General features: G+C 38.5%; 1 protein-coding gene across 1 annotated transcript in view; it reads right to left on the bottom strand.

Moving 5' to 3' along the window:
- The window catches only part of ZRANB3 (zinc finger RANBP2-type containing 3), a 51,719-nt gene extending 33,404 nt beyond the window's left edge, over positions 1-18,315 (bottom strand). Inside the window, exons 1-4 of the mRNA XM_015812441.2 lie at positions 18,272-18,315; positions 18,052-18,213; positions 8,351-8,369; positions 746-924 (exon numbers count right to left, since the gene is read on the bottom strand). Coding sequence (XP_015667927.2) covers positions 746-924; positions 8,351-8,369; positions 18,052-18,213; positions 18,272-18,315 — 404 coding nt within the window. The remainder of the gene's footprint in view (positions 1-745; positions 925-8,350; positions 8,370-18,051; positions 18,214-18,271) is intronic.
- Between the last annotated feature and the right edge of the window lie 3,336 nt (positions 18,316-21,651).

The raw sequence follows: 21,651 nt of genomic DNA, 5'->3' as shown, positions 1-21,651 counted from the left end.
AGCCATGAGAGTTGATGTTAACTGGAAAACTCAGAGGGCAGCCGTGTCTAGGACAGTACTTCATCAGCTTCCTCTCATGTGCTGGTGGTCCCAAAGGGATGGCTAGAATCCAAATATTTAAAATACAGCACCCTGATTTGGGAAGCAAAGAAACTCATTGTGTGTTTGTAGAAACCGGAGCCTTCAACCCATTACCTATAACAGCATGCACTCTAAGAGAAAGCATTGCCCAGGCTTTGAAGATCTATGTAGTAAGGAAGGAAAGCAAGTATTTAAAAGGGTTTTTTTTAACTGCAAGATATAATTAATACCAATCACACAAAAGAGACCTTCCTGACTTCCTCCTCTCATATAATAACTATCACTACTGACAAGGAATGCTTTCAACTTGCTTTTTTGGATCATTTCACGCCATAGTCTAACTGGCCAATTTTAAAAATTCAAGACAAAATATTCACATTAGCAAAATGTATGATATAACCCAAATTAGGACCTCAAAAAATAAGCAAAGGAAAAAAAAATATTACAGCTCTTATTCTGTCTTCCAACTTATGTTGTTTTTGTATTAGTGCTCCAGAATTTGAAAGCAGTTTATTAATTCCAAATCTTCAAAACAAATGTCGTTTTTTTCCATTTTCTGCTGAAGAGCTGAGATTGTACATACCATGTCCTGTCTAACAAGAAAAGAGATTAAACCATCTGGTACTCACTTCAAAAATAATGCCACTGCTAATATATCACTCACCAAATGTCAGTTTTATTTTGTATGACAATGATATCCTCTGGACGGAGTTCTGGAATCCATTTTTCCATTTCATCAACCCAAGGGTACCTCAGGGATGAGGGCACCACTATTAACAGAGGCCATTCATTTTTATAATAGTATGATACAGCTATTGCTTGGATAGTCTTCCCCAAACCCATCTAAAATGCAATCAATTGAAAGGAGAAAAATACATTGTTCATGATAGCTCTTCATCTAAAGCAGCATCTCCCAATCTTTTCTATACTCTGCACCCCTAGAACGCTTCTGATATATTCTCGCACCCCTTGCAAAAGTTCAAAATAACGGCAACGAATTATTCATATACACTATAATTTTGAAAACCCCAAGTTTTTGCACCCCCTGGAATATCGTCTCGCACCCCCAGGGGGTGCGAGCACCCCTGGTTGGGAACCCCTGATCTAAAGGTATAACTAGATATAGATATACTAGGGGTTGTTACATGTGCAACAGTAGCTGACCAAACCTATCAGTATTAAATAATGGTGAAGTAATCACCTTTTCTACTTGTATGTGTGAATAACCAAAATGACATCTGTCACTTAGCACTCTGGTCATTAAGCTTGGGACACTCTTTTGGAGTTTTATACTGAACAATTGTGTTTTCACCAGCTTCAATGATTTTGTGTCATCTGCAAATTTGGCACCCTCACTTGATACGCCTAACTTTAAATTGTTTACAAACTAGTAAAATAGCAATGAACCCAAATCAGATCCTTGAAGGGCCACACTTCTTATCTCCCTTCATTGTAAAAATTACCCATTTCTACCCTTTGTTTATTGTTGCTCAACCAGTTGCCAGTCACTCAGAATACACCCCTGCAAGTTATCAATAAATATATAGGTTATAAATAAATGTATAAATTATAAATAAATAAATATAAGCTAGTGTGTAATTAAAAGACTGCACACATATATTCAGTTATAAATAGAGTTTTTCCCACCTTCATTCACACTATTTCTCTAAAACTAAATCAGTGTAATTGTAAAGGTGATAATGAATATATTCATGAATATTTCTCCAGTGAAATGGACCATTCCTTAAACAGTATGTGTAGCTAACAAAATCAACAAAATAAGTGTGCATTCAGCTGGAGGCATCAAAATTATTAAGCAAGCAGCATGCCCATTCTTCTACAAATTATTTATTTATTTAATTTATGTGCTGCCCATCTTGTCCAGTGAAGACTCTGGGTGGCTTACAATCATTATAACTACTACACAAAAAATAACAACAGTAATAAATACTGTTAAAAGATAGGGAGGAGAGGAACACAAAGTACACAGGGAGGGGTGTAGTCTTTCCTAATCCAACAGCCACCTTCAGAATGGCATACTGGGGTCCAGGCCAACTGGCAGAGCCAGGCCAACTTCAGGCCCTTACGGAAAGTCAAAAGGGTGGGTGCAGAAGTCCAAAGGACAGGAGCCATGACAAAAAAGGCTCTTTTCCTGAACCCCATCAGCCGAAATTCCTTGACTGACAGGATATGTAGTATGCCCTCTCTGCCAGCAAGGGTGGGGTGGGCCAATCCCACTGGAGTGAGACAGTTCTTCAGATAACTGGACCCATGCCATGACGGGCATTAAAGTAATAACCAACACCTTGAACTTTGCCCAGAAGCAAACAGGCAACCAATGCAGTTCGCGGAACAACGGTATAACGTGGGCCACTTTAGGTGCCTCAAGAATTGCCCAGGCCTAAATTATGGCATTATTGTTGTTAATTTATTAACGCAACTGCAGTCCAAAATACTCTGGTCAGGCATTACTATTATTAATAGTAAGATAAGGATTTCAGAATTTTATCTTGAGTTTAAGGCATTTTTGAACCAAAAATAACCAGACTGGCCCAGATTCAATAAAGACACAAAGCACTGGAAACTGGATTTTCTTATATCTCCCTTTAATGGCTGGGGGAGACTTTTATTTTACAAAACAAGGACAACTTACAAAAAAGAGGAAATTATAAGTGCCTTCAACTATATCAGAAACCAGTATCTTATAATTAAAATTATATTTTATTTTAATTATTTTCTAAAGGCTGTTATCTAGACTATAGTCTTTAGTCCAGATTTACCATATTTTCATATCTTCCTATTCTATATCTCTAATACACAGATAGTCCTCACTTAGCAACTCTAATTCAGACCCATAATTCCATTGCTAAGCAAAGTGGTTGCTAAGCAAAATATCACATAATCTCCCTGCAACAACAGTCTTAGTTGCGCATGTTAAGAGAATCACTCGTGGTCCTTAAGCAAGACATCGTGGAACTGTGATTTGCAAACTCTTGCCAGCATCCCAATTGACTTTGCTTGCTGGAAGCGGGTTGCAAAGGTCACAATGGCGATCACACGACTGCAGATCATTGTGACTGTCGTTAGATGTGCAATAGTTGCCAAGCAACCAAATCACAATGTAACCATGGGGATGACAGTCATAAGTGCATTGGTCACTTTTTTCAATACAATCGTAACTACCTTTATATGTTTATTGGTGTCCTCTATATATCTTTTGTCTTAAGACCTTATTGCTGGCTTTAACATTTGCAGGTGATACTGAACTGTATAGAACTGTATAGTTCAGTATAACCAATCAAGAATGATTAAGGCATTGATAGATTAAGACAATTCAAATACAGTTCTTACAGCATCAGAGAGATTCCTCCTTGATAGGTCATGGTGAGCCAAAACATCAGTGAGGAGAAAATGTCATGGCATCTGCTCATAAGGGGATTGCTTTCACTGGGCAAGTTTTATAGCCCTTTAACCTCTCTCCTTCCCACTCTGCCCCCAAGGTTTGCTTAGTATTAGGTATTAATACAGGAAAGTTACATATTGATAAGGACTAGCTTCATTGTTAAGCATCTAGCACAGACATATCCATGGTGGCCCACATATGGCCCTGGGCAGCTTGTAATGCGCCCCCACAAGATAATAAAAAATATAAAAAAAATAAAGGAAGTTTGTTATTTATCTACATTAACCATATTATATATTTCATATGCAGCCCAAGACAATTCCCCTTCACTCAGTGTTGCCCAGGCAAGCCAAAAATTTGGACAACCATGGTCTAGCAAATATGGGGTGCCAAGTTAAAGCAAAACCAAGAAATAATGATTTAACTGGGGTTAACTGGGGTTAAGGCAAGAAGTTATTTTGCAGCTCACAAACTTAAGGCATGCTGCTCACAAAAGTAAATAGGAAGAGTGATCTTATTTAAGTAGTCTTTCTTCCATGTGTTAATTAAAAAATGTGGTTCAATCATAGAACAACCCTGTATATCTCTATGGTTACTCTCTATAGCGCTATATCTTTTCCACATAGTTCAATCTGTCTATCTGATTCTGGCGTCTGCTTTCTATTTCTGTTCTGTCAAAGTCTTGACTTTTGTCTTTTGTCTCCTGCTGTGTGTTCCTGGCTGGGCTTCTTGGCTCTTCTCCTCTCCCAAAGTTTGCCTCTAGCTGAGGGACACATCTAGAATAACTTTTCCTACATTTCAGATCTGGGGAAAGGGTGGGGGGAAGCCTTTCTCCTCATCTATCCTTTAGTTTTACTTGTTACGTTTATTCCTGGGCTTTGAGGTTTCTTGATTCAGCCTATTCTTCACAAGACCTGTGGCTATAGAGCTCCCAGGCAGCCATTTTGTCCTGTCTTCTGCTTCCCCACCTGTCTAACACTGTTGTCTGAAGGCAACTGAGTCATCCTGACAATGAGGGAAGGCCAAGAAGGGAGGAAAAGGAAGGCAGGTTTATAATCTCCACATGCAGTCTGTCCTTTCACACCATCTCTCTCTGAAAAAGGGGCTGACCTTTGCTTGGTACTTATGCTGCTCTCCAAAGTTACATCCATTCTGATGCCCCAGCAGTTACATCATCAACATTTGGGCACTTGGCAACCTGCCCACACTTATAAAGGGAGGGAAGAAACTCCCTCCACCTTTTCATCTCCCTCTGCCCCATCTCTGCCCTTTTTGCCACTCTTGTGATGCTGGAGAAGCCTCGTCTTGAGAGTCCCTTGGACTGCAAGGAGATTGGCTCAGTCAATGCTGAAGGAAATCAACCCTGACTGTTCCTTGAAAGGACAGATACTGAAGCTGAAAGCTCAAATAAAGGAAGTCCTCGCCTTAGGACCACAACTGAGCCCAAAATTTTTGTTGCTAAGTGAGACACTTGTTAAGTGAATTTTGCCCCATTTTATGACCTTTCTTGCCACAGTTGTTAAGTGAATCACTACAGTTGTTAGGTTAGTGACCCGCTTGTTAAGTGAATCTGGCTTCCCCATTGACTTTGCTTATCAGATCCCAGGACACTGCAACCGTCATAAATATGAGTCGGTTGCCAAGTTCCTGAATTTTGATCACATGACCATGGGGATGCTGCAACAGTCATATAAGTGTCAAAAACAGTCATAACTAACTTTTTTCACTACCGTTGTAACTTTAAATGAACTGCCGTAAGTCGGGGACTACCTTGACTACTTTGGCCACCTAATGAGAAGGGAGGACTACTTGGAAAAGACTCTGATGTTGAAAAAGATTGAAGGCAAGAAGAAAAGACAGAGGATGAGATGGTTAGATAGTATCATAGACGTAATGAACATGAATTTAGGCAAACTCCAGGAGATAGTGGAGGATTGGGGGGGGGCTGGCATGATCGGGTTCATAGGGTCGCAAAGTGTCAGACATGACTTAGCCACTGAACAACGACTCTCCTCAGTGGGGTCAGCAGTGCTGGGGCTGAAATAGAGACCTGAGGCCTTCAGCAACTTCAGCCCTCTGCCCCAGGCTCTACTTCGGCCCCAGCGCTGCTGCTAAAAAGTAGCACTTTTTGCCAAAGCCACCTGGACTCTTCTCCAAATAGTACGGGCTGATCTCGTGATGCTTTGGAAGGCCTCAGAAGCTTTCTGAAGGCTTGTGAGAACAGGGCACACTATTTGGAGAAGGAATGAGCCGCTTCAGGAAGAATACAGTTGCCTCACATAGTGCCAGACCGGGCACACCTTGTCAGCAGTAAGAGGAAGATAGCGAAAGTCAGCTGGGTGAATCAGAGCCTGCAGAGCACAGGGTGGGTGTGGTTGTGTGCTTGAAGAGGCACTCCTTGAGGGTGGCACTGAAGTAGAGGGCCAGAGGTGATGGCAGATAGCTGAATCTAAAGGCGCCAGGTTTCTATTTCAGCCCCCATCTTTGGTGCCAAGGAGTGTTGATGTGCAAAAGGGCACATATGGGGGCATGATAGTCAGGTGGGGGGAGTTGAAAAGGAGGCAGACTCTTATTGAGGCACAGGACTGGTAGAGACCAAGGTAGGAATGCCTAACAACTGGACGGATTTGATTAACAATGGCAATAAAGACTGATGGGATTGTCATCATTAAGTTACAGTATGTGGTTATGTGGCATTGTGCTTTATGACTGCATCACTTAGGAATGGAAATTTCAGCTCCAATTAGTATCATAACTTGAGGACTATCTGTACTCTACATCCCATCTTATTATACTAGAGCATATAGAAGGCCCTTTGCACAGTTTTATCTTCTGCATCAGCTACACCCTTTCTTTGATCAGGAGGCCCTTCAGACAGTTACTGATGCCCTGGTCACTTCATGATTGGATTATTGTGAAGCACTCTAAATACCTTTGAAGACTACCCAGAAACAACAGCTGGTTCAAAATGCAATGGCACAGATGTGCCTTTTGGTATGCCCATATCTCACCCCAGTTGCAGGAGTTGCGTTAACTGTCAGTCAGCTTCTGAGTGCAATTCAAGATGCTGGTTAAATTGGTAAACCTCTGTATGACATAGGATTTGGACATCTGAGAAACTTTCTCCCATCGTTTCTACCTGTTCAGTATATTCTAGCAGAATGGCCACTTCTCCTCCATTATACCTTGTTTTATGGAACTGTGATTTCACATTTTGGTGTATATCTTAGTAATAATAATGGATACACTAAATGTTGGATGGTACTTAGAAAATATGCACATTGACAAAATTTCCATCAGTCAATTGCAAAAGGCCATACTGCTTATATCTGCACATATACTACCCCAATATAGTACAGCATCCTAAGTTCTTGGGAATAACTTGATGCCAACACCTATGAAGGCCAACACCAGCTAAAGAACTGGCAGTTGTGACTTCACATTGTTGTGAATAGATAACACTAATACTGGAGGGGCAGCAAAAGTTACTGTGAGAATGGCTTAATGACCATATACTACTTCATCCACAGCATTCTGCTACATTTTCTTGATATAATAAAAATGATCATCAACAACCGCCCCCAATTATTCTGTATTTACAAGGCATCCAGATTTACCTTTCAAGAAAACTAAGAATGCTTCATATTATTTTTAATTACATTCTTCTACATTTTCAACACTGATATTAAAGATGTATTTTTAATACTGCAACTTTTATAGAGTATGTGCATCTTTCTTTGAAGGAAACAAATGCATATATTAATCTAGATCGCATATACCGTGTTTTCCCCAAAATAAGACCTGGTCTTATTTTTTTTAAAAAAAATTGCCTACAAAAGAGACACCAGGTCTTATTTTCGGAGGATGTCTTTTCCACAGTGTTACTTCGCTGTGGCAGCACCAACAGCCCCATCCACTCGGACCTCTTCTTCTGCGGCCACTCGCCACCGCTCGCATCGCCCCCGGCCTCCATTTCGCCATCAGGGGCCTTCAGGAAATGCCTTTGCAGCTGAGAACCAAGCTCCAGATTGATGTGCGGCACCTCCTGCAGGCCAGGGGGCACTGCGCACATCAATCTGGAGCTTGGTTCTCAGCTGCAGAGGCATTTCCTGAAGGCCTCTGACGGCGAAATGGAGGCCAGCGTGACGTGCCTGTGCGAGCTGTCGCGTGCCTGTGCGAGCTGTCGCGTGCCACCGCAGAGAAAGTGGGCTGGCAAGGCGAGGCAGGTGTTGGGGCATGGGAGGCCTGGCTGCAACAGTAAGCGGGTGCAGGGCACTTGGGGTAGCTCCACACCCCAACTCCAGCTTGATTTTTAGGTGTGCACCTCGCCCCAAAACTAGGGCTTATTTGGGGGGTAGGGGTTATATTAGGCCCACCCCCAAAAATCAAGCTAGGGCTTATTTTCAAGGTAGGTCTTATTTTCGGGGAAACACGGTAGATAATTTCTAGATTTCCTTTTTTTAGTTTAAAAAACCGCCCACAAAGTATCTTCTATTTTTTTATTGGCTTTTACAATAAACAGATCACATATTAAGAAGAGTCCACTTATCTTGGAAGGGATCACCAGGAGGAAAGGGATAAGGCTGCCCATCCAACAGCCCTGTTCAAAATAATTTCAGGAAAAAAAGAGAAATCTGCTTCCCTTCGCTTCCTAGCATTCCTGCTGAAAATTAGAAAATGACAGGAAAGCCCCAAAGCAACAAAGAAATCTGATACCCAGAGCCACAAAAAATCCTGACACATGTACATAAATGTTAAGAAAACTATGCTCAACTATCCTGTGTTGAAACAATTAAGAAACAAGTACCGTATTTAAATAAGAGAGAAAGGGGGGAAGGGAGAGAGAGAGAGAGGAGAGTCACTTACCTCATCTGCAATCATACACCTAAGAGAAGAATAAAACAAATTAGGAAAAAACCAAAACAAAGCATTATTTAAATTGCAAATTAATTATCAGGAAGCAATTTCTTTCTAACATGGCTTAATAAAAGATTTACCAAAGACTTAAAGACTGATGCAAGCAATCTTTTTGCCTAAACTGGCTTTAGATTTGTGTCTCCCCAAATCCAAAGTCATTCCTTAACTAAGCTGCACGTCAATTTTTATTTGAAAATGAAGAATATTTCCTCATGACATACTGAGTTCCATTGGCATCTCCCGCTTGATCACATTTCAAAACTTAATTCAAAATTCTGTACCGTCTAACGTTTTTTTTTAATATATGAAGCTGTGATGGCCAAGCTTTAGTTCTGAATTTTAATGAGTATTCTGTTTAGGCTTGAATCCATTCACTCTGAATTGTTGAGAGATAAAACTGAAGGGATTATGCAGAAAGGTTGGACTAAATATGTAATGCTTTTAACTAAGTAATTCTGAAATTACATAATGTTTAGGTGGAACAGCTTTTCATTTATGAAGATCAAACACAGATCTACACTAAACAACAATCCAAAATAGTTTTTTTTAAAAAAATAATTGAAATACTGTATTTAATCAGAAGGAAAACCGTTTTTTCTTGAAAGAATGCAATTTTAAAATGGGAGAGCCCTCAAATAGAAACATGATGCAGTGGAACGTAGCGGAATGGAAAAGGTAAGTGGTATAGCTGAGAATGAAAGCAAAGGGATGGATGGGAGGCAAGTTAGACAAGAAAACTGGGAGTTCCTGTTTGCAACTACGAGTAGTCAAGGATAATGAAAGTCAGGGGCCAAAGGGAAAACGGGCACACTTGGAGGCTTTAACACAGAAGTATAGAAGTACTACTTGGGCAGTCTTCCTAACATATGTCTGAAAGAAGGACATAGATACGTGTAAGTCAGGGGTAGGCAACCGTGGCTCTTTTATGACTTGTGGACTTCAACTCCCAGAATTCCTGAGCCAGCATGGCTCAGCATGGAAACCTCTCCATTTCTCCTCAGCATGGCTGGCTCAGGAATTCTGGGAGTTGAAGTCCACGAGTCATAAAAGAGCCAAGGTTGCCTACCCCTGGTGTAAGTGAAAGAGAATTTTCAAAAGGCTGAATTTCTAGGTCTGTGGTTGGTTCAAATTCCATGGATAAACACTGAAGAACCTTCAGATGATAAAGAAATTAACTATAAGGTTTAAAGCAGGAAGTAAATATTAACATAACGTATAAGAAAAGAACCTAGCAATTTATTAGAGCAAGGTTTCCATTACTGTCGTATCTTAATAGAGGTAAGTCCTCAACTTGAGCCCAAAATTTACGGTATGTTGCTAAATCAAAAAATTGTTAAATGAATTTTGCTCCATTTTACAACTTTTCTTGCCACATTTGTTAAGTGAATCACTGCAGTTGTTAAATTAATAACACGGTTGTTAAGTGAATCTGGCCTCCCCATTGACTTTGCTTGTCAGAAAGTTGCGCAAGGTGATCACATGACCCCGGGACACTGCAACCGTCATAAATGTGAGTCGGTTGTCAAACATCCGAATATAAATCACGAGACCATGGGGATGCTGCAATGGTCATCAGTCTGAAAAATGGTCATGTCACCTATTTCAGTGTCGTTGTAACTTCGGTCATTAAGTGAACTGTTGTAAATTGAGGACTACCTGTAGCCGAGAGCTGATTTTTTTATTATATGTGTTTTTATAGAGGCTGTACCTCATTTTAAATTCCTTATCTTTATTAATAATATAATCTGTCATCTGAAGCTTTATTAAAGATTTTGGCCAGTGTCTCCTTTATTAATCAAATAAAAGCAAACTACCTACACAATCAGAAAGGTTATATGGTGCTGAAGCAAAAGAAACAGTTCTTCAGATTTTTCTTTTTTCTTTTTTATGGAGATTCAAAAATAAATTCTGTCATATGTTTTGACTGCTATGAGCAGGACATCTTGTCTTCGAAGTTCAATTAGTCATTTCCTTTTAACTGATAGTTACCCAATTGAGAATAGATCATTTGCATACCATCTGTCCCAACTGTGTGACAACTATATCAAGAACTCTAATTTCAGATTTGAGGCATTTCATTTCCAGCTATAAACCCAGTTAGAACAAACAAATGTGCCAAAAGAGAACATTAATCAAGGTTCAGCATACTAGAATATATTAAAATGCTAATACTTCTATCCTCCTGGATGAAAAGACTGAAAACAAAAGATGAATAGTTTGCTTGCAACCAAACAATTTAAAAACGGAATGGCTTTGGGTATTTGAGTCTCCTGATGATAAGGTTTTCCCACGACTAATCCTGGATACAGTGTCACTGCACCGGCTCACTAAGACCCCGTGGGCAATCTGGAAGTCATCCAGAGACTACACAAGAAAGTGGCAGTCATGGACAGGTGGGTCTTTACACACCTTGGGGTGGTGTGCAGGTTGTACCTATTTGCAAAACAAAACAAAATAGGTTTTGTTCACCGTTACTCATGCCTTTGTGAGCTCTTATCTGTACTGCAATACACTCTACATGGGGCTTCCCTGGAAGAGCATTCAGAGGTTCAGCTGGTGCAGAATGTGGCAACATGTGTAGTTAAAGGGTGTCAGGTATTCTTCACAAGTAACACCATGGCTTTGTGAGCTGCATTGGTTGCCAGTGTGTTTCTGAGTGCAATTCAAGGTGCTGGCTGTCAGCTTTAAAGCCCTTGATGGTTTGGGGCTAGGTTACTTAAGGGACTGTCTTCTTCCAGTTGTTTCTACCCATCCAATTTGTGGTTGTGCATATTGTGGGTCCCGTCAGCGAAGGAAGGTCAGCTAGCAAGAACTAGGAGTTTTGCCTTCTCTGCTATAGCTCCTGCCTTCTGGAATATTCTCTCTTCAGATATCAGGATTACTCTGACCCTGTTGACTTTTTGCAAGGTTGTGCTCAAGCAGGAAACCCTATATCGTTTTAGACAAATGGGTGTCCAATCTCTTTTTAAAAATCTCCAGTGTTGGAGCACCCACAATTTCTGGAGGCAACTGGTCCCACTGATTAATTGTTCTAACTGTCAGGAAATTTCTCCTTAGTTCTAGGTTGGTTCTCTCCTTGATTAGCTTCCATCCATTGCTTCTTGTTCTGTCTTCAGGTGCTTTGGAGAAGATTGACTCCCTCTTCCTTGTGGCAGCCCCTTAAATATTGGAACACTGCTATCATGTCACCGCTAGTCTTTCTTTTCATTAAACTAGACATGCCCAGTTCCTGCAACCGTACTTTATATATTTTAGCTTTTATATGTTTAGATGATTTAGCCCTAATCATCTTTGTTGCTCTTCTCTGCACTCTTTCTAGAGTCTCAATATTTTTTATATCTTGATATTTAATACAATGTTATTAGGTTGTAATATTGGAGCAACGTGTTGGCCCAGAGGTGGAGCTCTTGCCTCACAATCAGGAGGCTGTGAGTTCGATCCTCGGTAGTGGCAGATATTTCTCTCTCTGGGCGCAAAGAGAAAATATCTGCTGCAAACTCTATGTAGGCGTCAGGAAGGGCTTCCAGCCAGTAAATGCTCAACTCCATTCACTCATCCCGACTCCACCCTGATGCAAGGGATTACAGGGTCATTAAAAGAAAAAAAAATAGATTGCAATATTGACATGCACCATTATCTCATTATTAAGATCCATTATCATTATTAAGATCCATATCATGCCACATCTCAAGGTAGCAAGCATAGTATTCCTTCTGCCAATACTTTTTATAGCAGTGGTGGCAAACCTATGGCACGCGTGCCAGAGGCGGCACTCAGAGCCCTCTCTGTGGGCACACGCGCCATTCCCCGGAGATGGCAACCATCCCTCTTCAACCAGCTGCCCACTAAGTCGCCAAGGTCCCACATGGCTGGATGCATCCCAGCACCCATGCGCTCACTGGCCTCTGCGTGCAGGGGACCAATGGTATCAGGCAGCGGCCGCCCCAGCCCCCAGCCTCGCCTTGCCCTGCGACAATGGCACCCCTGCCTTGCCTTGCCTCGCCTCACCCCGCAGGACGAGCCTCCTGCCCACCGCCCCACCTGCCAGAGACCCCCTGGATCTCCCCCAACCCTGCCCGGCCCCCACAGGCATCCCTCCCCATGAGCAACATTGAGGTGACCACACCCACCCAGTCTGCCGTGACCACCACAGCTACACCCACCCAGTGGGCCACGCCCACCTGGCACCCGGCGATAAATAAGTGGGTTTTGGGTTGCAGTTTGGGCACTCGGTCTCTAAAAGGTTTGCCATCACTGTTCTATAGCAACCATTATATGGGATTGATAATGCTCAGAGACAGTAAATGGCCCTTGGAATCTCCAAAGACTCTTTCTGATTTAAATCCAAAAGCCCAGCTCTTAGCTCTACATTTTCATCACTATGCACACTAACTCCCAATGAAACTAATTTCTGAGAAAGTATTTTACTCCCTTTATCTCTATATTCTTAAATGGTAGCCCTGGGGGGAAAAATGAAAGGAGGCTCATACTGAAGTCACATGCCACAACAAGATATATTATATACCTAAAATATTGTTTCATTTTCCAGAAAGAGTAACGATATTACAGTAACAAGTTGAACACATTGATTTGTGGAATACAGATGTAATGAAAGTATGCACAAATGTAAAAGACAAACAGCTGTATTCTACTTTATAGTCATTGTTTTTATACATTTCAGTGAATATAAGTCTCACATGGTTTTTGCACTGAGAACCACTGAGTTTATTAACTCTCCCTTAGGCCAGATCTCTGATCTTGTGCCATCCAGATGTGATGGGACTGCAATTCCCAATATTTTCAGCAAATCAAAACTGTTGGTCAAGAAACTACAAATGCTAACCCTTATATACATGCAAGTCCTCAAGCGTTTACATTAAAGACAAAGTTTCTAAATTGCATAGGTCTATTTCTAAAGACACTAAATTACCAAAGGAGGCTCATGTTTTTTGTTGAATGTACACAGCTTAGTTTCTCTCTAAAGTGAAAAAAAGGCCATCTTTGTAATTTATCATATTTATCTCTACCAAACCATTAAAAATAAATGGAGATACTTACAGGAACTCTGCTCAATTAAGGAGACACAGATGTGAAAATACATTTCTCAAATTCCAGCACATTATTCTAGCTTCTGGACTACTCACATTCACTTTAATAGTTTATTTGGAAAGGATAATTAAAGCAAATACATAGTCCCCAAGTTTGTAAAAGCCAACTTGCAATATAGCACAAGAAAACACACAGCTGCTGTTTTGCAAAATAAGAAATTATGTTGCACAAACTGAATGCACGTGAAAAGGATTATTCAGGACTTGTGTTTCATGAAAGCTGAACTGCCATCAACTATGATTCACAATACAGTTTTCACAAATTAAGAGGGGACGTGATTTTGTCCTAAGAAATTGGTGATCCAGCCTTTAGACAAGCACACATAAAAAGATGGACCATCATTTACAATGCACATGAATCATAAGCTGTCATTTTTAAAAATGGAATTTTATTTTGTTCAGCATGGTAATTAATTGAAAACATTTATATCTCAGCTTTCCATGTTTTCTGATATGAGGTCCTAACAATTGAGGACAGTTTAAGAGAGACATCAAAAGCAAACACAAAAGTAAGAATAATAAAGCAAAAGCAAATTTGATTTAATATCAATGGATCCCCTTCACCTTTTAATTAACAGTGCTTACACATTCTAACTGCAGAACATTCTGTAACAGAGGAAGAGTTCTGTTTCTCTTTAATTTGGAGCTCCAGATTTTCCTAGGATTTTCGCCCACTCATGTGAATCAGTTTTATATAACACTCCAGCATATAATTTGCATCCCATACACAAGGCAGTACTTTAGCATTAACATCTTTCTCATACTGGAGTTATTTAAAGAATGTGAACCTGGTACATTTTAAAATGTTCAAGCTACCATTTCATTTATATGTCACCAATCACACGATGCAGTCCTAATTCTGAAACAAAATGACTTGTCTTGCAACAGTACCTTGCCAAAAATAGAGCCTCAAATGACACAAATATAGAATGTTCAAAATGAATGTGGTGCTAATGAGAACTATCAGTCTGACAGCAGTATGGGGTACTTTTCTATTTTTACTATTGGTAATACTTGCAATCCATCTAATGACTGAAATCTTCGGGAGGACTGACAAAGTTTCTTAAACTATTAAATCTCAAAAAGCACTAAAAAGTTCAGAAAATAAAAAAACCCAAGAAAACATAATTAAAAATTCACAGCAAAGACATCAGTCTCATAAAATTCCTCATTCTAGTATACAGCACCCACTTAAAATGAAGTACAAAATTACCAAATTGCTAGGGAGGAGAAGAAAACCTTTGCCTTGTATCAAAAACACATTTTTGGATGAGTAACAGGTGTGCTTTCCTGGGGAAAGCATTACATAAACCAGGCCTTACAATTAAAGAAAAAAATCCTATTCCTTATATTCCCTTGCCTCACTTCACTGGAGGCACTTGGTGAGTCTCTGAAGACTAAAAAAAACTTGACCAGTTGCATAAGAGAGATAGTATTCCTTAAGATATTCTGGCTCTAGGCTATTGATTCATGTCTTTACAAACCAGCCCTCCCTCCAAATTCCCCATTGAATTCAGCAGACTGACATCTTAGCTAGCTGATAAAGCAAAAGGTCAATGTGGAACTCATGGTGCAATATGAGCTTGGTTGTTTTCCTGCAGACATTTTGTCACCCAGGTAGGTAACAACCTCAGTGCTAGAAGGGAGTAGGGTTTGCTCTGTGTTTACATACTATATAAACATCTGTTTATAAACATTTATATCTGTTTATATACTGTAAATGTAGTAAACAGAGCTTAACCTGTGAGGGTATTGTTTTCTCCTTTGTAATTCCTTTGATAGGCTGCTGTTTACTGTTTGACTGTTCATCTGCGTTGGTAGTTCCTTGATTAAGGTATAGTTTACTGCTTGTTTATCTGGTGTTAATCCAAGATTTGATTCCTGCTGTTTTGAGTGTTGATTGCAGGCAAGGTGGTGTTGTGGCCTTGTTTCCCTTTTAGCTTTTTTATTGTCTCTTTTAAATGTTTTTTATCTCTCTGTGCCTGTTGATGGCTGATCTGTCTGAGTGCCAAGCATCTAGGAATAATTCCCTAGAGTTTTTGCATTTAGCTTGGTCTAGGACGCTCACAGTTTCCCAACAAGTCTGTCCATATATTGTCAAATTGTGGAATTTTCGTCATGTCTTCTTATACTAATTAATGTGCATGGATGCACTTTGCTAGACTTCTGCATGTTTGTTCTAGACAGCAGCTGTTACAGTCCTTACACGGTATGTTGTACAGGACTCCTATTTTTTCTTCTGTGGCTAATGGGTCTTTTTTTTTTAACAAGATATTTTGGAGTTCTTTAGTTGGTTTGTGTACCACAGTGAAGCCGTGTGGTTGTAAGAGTCTGTTGTTTCTGAAATGTTTTTGATGTATGGCAATGCTATCCTTTTCATAGCTTGTGTCAGTTGTGCTGTAATGGGTTGAATGGTCAGATATTTTTTGATAAAATTGAATTTGAAAAACCTGTAATGCCAGATTCGTAACTTTTGGGGAGGTTACTGACAAATTGTCAGTGGAATATAATTCAGAAACTGAACAAGTCAAAGACTATGAATAAATGGGTACAAAATTTAAACAGGATGATATGCAATAATGGGAATATTAATGGAAATATTAATATTAAATTTAGTGTGAATAACAGACTTACAAGATATTTTATCATTGGAATATTATTCTACTACTGGCTGCTACAATAGACAATCAATTTTCTAAAAAAAAATACTGGAAATGCAATAATCAGTTTAAATTACTGTCAACCGCCAGCTCCAGTATCCAAATAAGAAGAAAAAATTGACTCTTGACAGTTACTTTTTCATTTGATGGAAATATTACTATGCTCAACAATTCTGGAAGATTATTTATGACAGAATTGAACAAATTTTAAAAATTCTTATATTTCCATATAAATCTGCTAACAGCTAAGAACTGCCAGGACACTTCATGCTTTTTACTGAAAATTGCTTATAATCTTTTCTATAGAAGAATACCACTTTAAGACATGGGAGTATGCATCAATGTAAAAACAACTTTGTATTTGCAGAACAATTCTGAAACAAAATTTAATTTGAAAACCATTCATAGTTTAGTTCTTTCTACAGCCATATACTACCTCCCAAAATTGGGTTTCTCTTACTGTTTTAATACTTAAGATTTTGTTTAATTTACTAAATAAGGATTGAATTTTTGTTACCTAGAATTCTTTGTTAATTCTTCACTTTGATCTATGATTTATAGTATACTGGAATTTGTTGTTAATTATTGTAGATTGACTCAACCTTTTAGTAATAGTAATAGAATAGAGCTGGAAGGGACCTTGGAGGTCTTCTAGTCCAGCCCCCCGCTTAAGCAGGACAACCTACACCATCTCAGGCAGGTGATTGTCTAGTCTTTTCTTAAAGATTTCCAGTGATGGGGCGCACACGATTTCTGGGGGTAAGCTGTTCCACTGGTTGACTGTTCTCACTGTCAGGAAGTTTCTCCTTAAATCCAGGTTGCTTCTCTCCTTGATCAGTTTCCAACCATTGTTTCTTGTCCTTCCCTCTGGTGCTCTGGTAAACAACTTGATCCCCTCTGCCTTGTGGCAGCCTCTCAAATATTGAAACACTGCTACCATGTCTCCCCTATTTCTTCTTTTCTTTAGACTAGACAAACCCAAGTTCCGCAGCCGTTCTTCAAAAGTTTTAGCCTCCAGGCCTTTGATCATCTTAGTTGCTCTTCTCTGAATTTTTTCTAAACTCTCAACATCTTTTTTGTGGCATGGTGACCAAAATTGGCTGCAGTATTCCAGGTGTGGTCTTTTAAAGTGATACAAGTTACTTTAAAAAACAATACTGATCTAACATTACTTTGCATTTTTTATTCAGTCTTATTATACCATCTGCAAATCTCTTTTCTATTTTTTCTAAAAAAAAATTTAACCTTGATTGTATTTTAAGTATCTATAATAAAATAAACAGAAATATATAGAGAGCCAGTTTGGTCTAGTGGTTAAGTCCTCAGCAACAAAGTGGGAGATCGTGAGATCAAGTCCTGTCTTATCCATGAAAGTTGCTGGGTGACCTTGGGTCAGTCATTCTCTCTCAGAGACCCAACCCACCTCACAGGATTGTTGTTGTGGGGAAAATAAGTTTATTGGGTATAATCGTCACCTTAGATTATTTGTAAAATAAATAAATAAATAAATAAATAAATAAATAAATAAATAAATAAATAAATAAATAAATAAATAAATAAATAAATAAATAAATAACATACTAAGCTTGATCAAGGACCTTAGATTATTTGTTAAATAAATGAATGAATGAATGAATGAATGAATGAATAAAATGTCAAGCTTGATCAATGACCGCTATTGACAGACCAATGATTTGGAATCCAAACTCAAAAACCAGAATTAAGTTTAGGTTCAGTTTCAACAATTTGACATTAATAGTACCCAATATTTCAAATCCAAAACTTCAGTAAACATTTGTACAGAATTTCCATTCAACCCAGTAGGCCAGAGGCTGTATTTTGGAAACAATTTTATGACTACTCATCTTTAAGGTAATTTTACCTGCCACTTCTTTCTAGTGCAAATAAAATTCCTTTCTTCTGAAAAGGAAGCAGCTTTTCCTTTAGCTTCTCAGGTAGATAAGAAAGTTCTTCATCGGCATCAGAATTTGAACATGAGATTCCAACTCTAGGACTCTCCTGGATAATAGCTGCCATCTTTATTCTAGCAAAAGTAAAAAAAAAGGGGGGGTTATTAAAAATTCAGCATTATTCTTCATTACTTTTCATCAATGTTGAAGACAACATAGACGATAGCATTATACATGGATCATTAATCTGGGAATAAAATGGCAGGACAAGAAGCAATGGATGGAAACTAATCAAGGAGAGAAGCAACCTAGAACTAAGGAGAAATTTCCTGATAGAACAATTAATCAGTGGAACAACTTGCCTCCAGAAGTTGTGGGTGTGCCAAAACTGGAGGTTTTTAAGAAGAGATTGGACAACCATTTATCTGAAATGGTAGCCTGAGCAAGGGATTGGACTAGAGACCTCCAAGTTCCCTTCCAACTCTTTTATTCTGTTATTCCTAAATAGTTACACAGGAGTGTGTTTCTATTTGCGCGTGCGTGCATATAGACACAAAATAAAATAAAATATCTTTCAAATGCTATTGTAACCAGTGTTTTTATTCAACAGAAAATTCACTGTTCATGAGAAGACAGCTAATAGAAAAGCTCACGCTGAACATCATAAAAAGTAATGTAGCTTGTAATTATGAAAGATGAAAAGATAATACTAGCAATTAATTACAGTCCATTAACAAACATGACATTATGACTGATATAAGCAAAAGAGCAGGTTCTAAAAACCCAAGTTTATAATCTGTAAAGGAAAATAACAGAACGGGATGAAATATCTTAACAATTCTAAGTTTCGCTTTATGAATCTTATTAATGCAATCAAGAGAGTATCTAAATCTACTTATTCATTGTATTTTGGGAAGATTGGTAGGCAAAAAATGTGTACATCCATAAAACATATGGGCCAATAATATTCAAGAGATCCATATATCCCCATTAGGATTCATATTTAAAAAAATAATCTTGAGATTTTATTTGGGTATTTCACATATACTCTGATTCACTTACATGAAAACTTTTTTCAACCCTAAGCTTTGTAAAAAGATTAGCCACAGTCCAAATTAATCAATCACTTCCATTTATTAGACTTTTGGTACTGAAATAATAGCCTAACAATGAGCCCTTCCCATTCTCTTACATGTTTACTACTAGTAAAAAATAGATGCTAAACAGTAACAAGAAACATTATTACTAAATTTTTATATAGACAAGTTGCTTCTCTTCTTCTAGGAGACTATTAGAAATCTCCTAAAACTATGCAGGGAACATTGTATTGTACAAATACCAGAACACAAATGCTACATTATGAGATCTTTTGAGGAGGTGGGGTAGAAGTGGCATTGGTCCAATACAGATAGTCCTCAACTTATGACCACAATCAAGCCCAAAATTTCCATTGCTAAGCGAGACAGTTGTTATGTGAGCTTTGTCCCATTTTGCAACCTGTCTTGCTATAGTTATTAAGTGAATCACTGCAGTTGTTAAATGAGTCACATGATTGTTAAGTGAAGCTGTCTTCCCATTGACTTTGAAAAAGGTAATGACATGATCCCGGGAAATTGCAACCATCATAAATACATGCCAGTTGCCAAGCATCTGAATTTTGATCACGGGGATGCTGCAACTGTCATACGTGTGAAAAACGTCATACGTGTGAAAAACAGTCACTTTTTTCAGTGCTGTTGTAAGTTTGAATGGTCACTAAACAAATGGTTGACTTGTACGAAAGTTTGCTTCATACAAAGGATTGCCTAATACATGCTGTGAATTTATTTCAGTAAGTGTTTCTGTAGCTATTCCCCAAATAATGACATTCCGCAGACTTGAGTACAGAGGGCAAAAGGTCAGTGCCTAAAATACTATTGGCCATCTATTCTATAGGATACCAGATTGAGGAAGATCATTCTGAAGTACAAACTGAAGGTATTTTATTGAGATCCTCAAAAGGTTCCATCCTTTTTTATAAGGCTAAATGACTGAAGGTTATATGCAGAGCATGAATAAAAATGTAACAGATCTCTAACAGCATATACCAGTAGTTCTTAATTCACAACCACAATTGGGAAAATTGGTTACTAAGCAATGCAGTTGTTAAGTGAGTCATCATATGGCCACCATTTTATGATCATTTTTACCATGGTTGTTAAGAGAATCACATGGCTAAGTGACGAATGGACAGAGTTGGCTTCCCCAATTATCTTAGCTTGTTGGAATCCGTCTGGAAAGGTCACAAATCGTAATCACAAGACACTGCAATCGGAAATGTGAGCCAGTTGCCAAATGCCCAAATTGCAATCTCATAACTGTAGGGCTGGTGCAGCAGTCATAATTTCAAGGACTTATTATAAGTCACTTTTTCCGACGCCATCGTAACTTTGAACTGTCATTAAATGAATAGTGTAACTTGAGGACTACCTGCATTTGAGTTTTTTCTTGTCAATGGAGTTGTGATAGTAGCCCTAAGAACTCCCTCAATTCAAAGATTCAGATTGCTGTGGTCTTGCTATCCGTGATGTATTAGCAAAAGTGGACGATATCCTGATTACTTCTTCCTGCAATTCAAATTGGAATCTGCTAGTTTTCAAGACTGCGTCCTCAAGAATACCATATTCTCAATTTACTTGGGAGTAAATTCCATTAAACAAGGTTTTTGGAATAAAGCCAAAATAATCTTATGTGAAAGCCACCTGGTCAAGGTTTTTAATATGAACAAAGTTGTCTTATATATCAAATAAATATACCAATGTAGCATAAACAAAAGATACCTTTTATATTAAGCCAATACAATCATTTACATTTAGGTCTGATAAGAAAAAATGTTCCATATATTTATTTTCTCAAATTTCTATTTTGTTTTGTTTTTCTCCAAATCCCTGGAAATTACACTTGTCTAATTACTCTTGATTTAATTTTTTTCTGATGTTTATAACTTAACTTTCAACGGCCTCTTGAAATTTCCAGAGACCATTGTACTGCCAGCTGTGTTCTGCGGAACAGAGTCCAACATTTGCTCTAAATGTTCTAGTGAGTTATATATCAAATATGTTCTCATTATTGCTGTACCAAAATTTTCTTCTGCTGATTTTCAACCTCTCTCATTCAAGCTGAATAAAAAGAGATTGTATTAAAAAAAAAAGCAAGAGAAGAGAATACATAATGTTGGAGACAATACAGAATAGAAAACAATGCCATCCATCACTTTATTATAATAGTGTTCTAAATTCAAAAATTCCACTAAAGAATGAGGTAGAAGAAAATAAGGTTCTAAAAACATGCAGGAAAAAGGAAGAAGCTTTTATTAAATTTAACAAAAATTTCAGGAAATACATTTGAAATTGGTTTTAAATCTTCCTTTCATTCTTGGAGATTTAAAAGTGTGTTAATGCCTGTTTTCAGTCAATCTACTTTGCTTGACTTTTTTAGGGTATCTTGATATTGCCAGTATTAATTTCCGAGTATTTATGTCTGTAGAACAGGGGTTCCCAATCTTGGCAACTTAAAGACCTGTGCATTTCGAC

The sequence above is a fragment of the Protobothrops mucrosquamatus genome, unplaced genomic scaffold (assembly GCF_001527695.2).
Source record: "Protobothrops mucrosquamatus isolate PMUCROS unplaced genomic scaffold, P.Mucros_1.0 scaffold84, whole genome shotgun sequence".
NCBI classification, from domain to species: Eukaryota; Metazoa; Chordata; class Lepidosauria; order Squamata; family Viperidae; genus Protobothrops; species Protobothrops mucrosquamatus.
The sequence above is the reverse complement of the archived record's forward strand: the minus strand, read 5'-3'. Positions and strand labels throughout refer to the sequence as shown.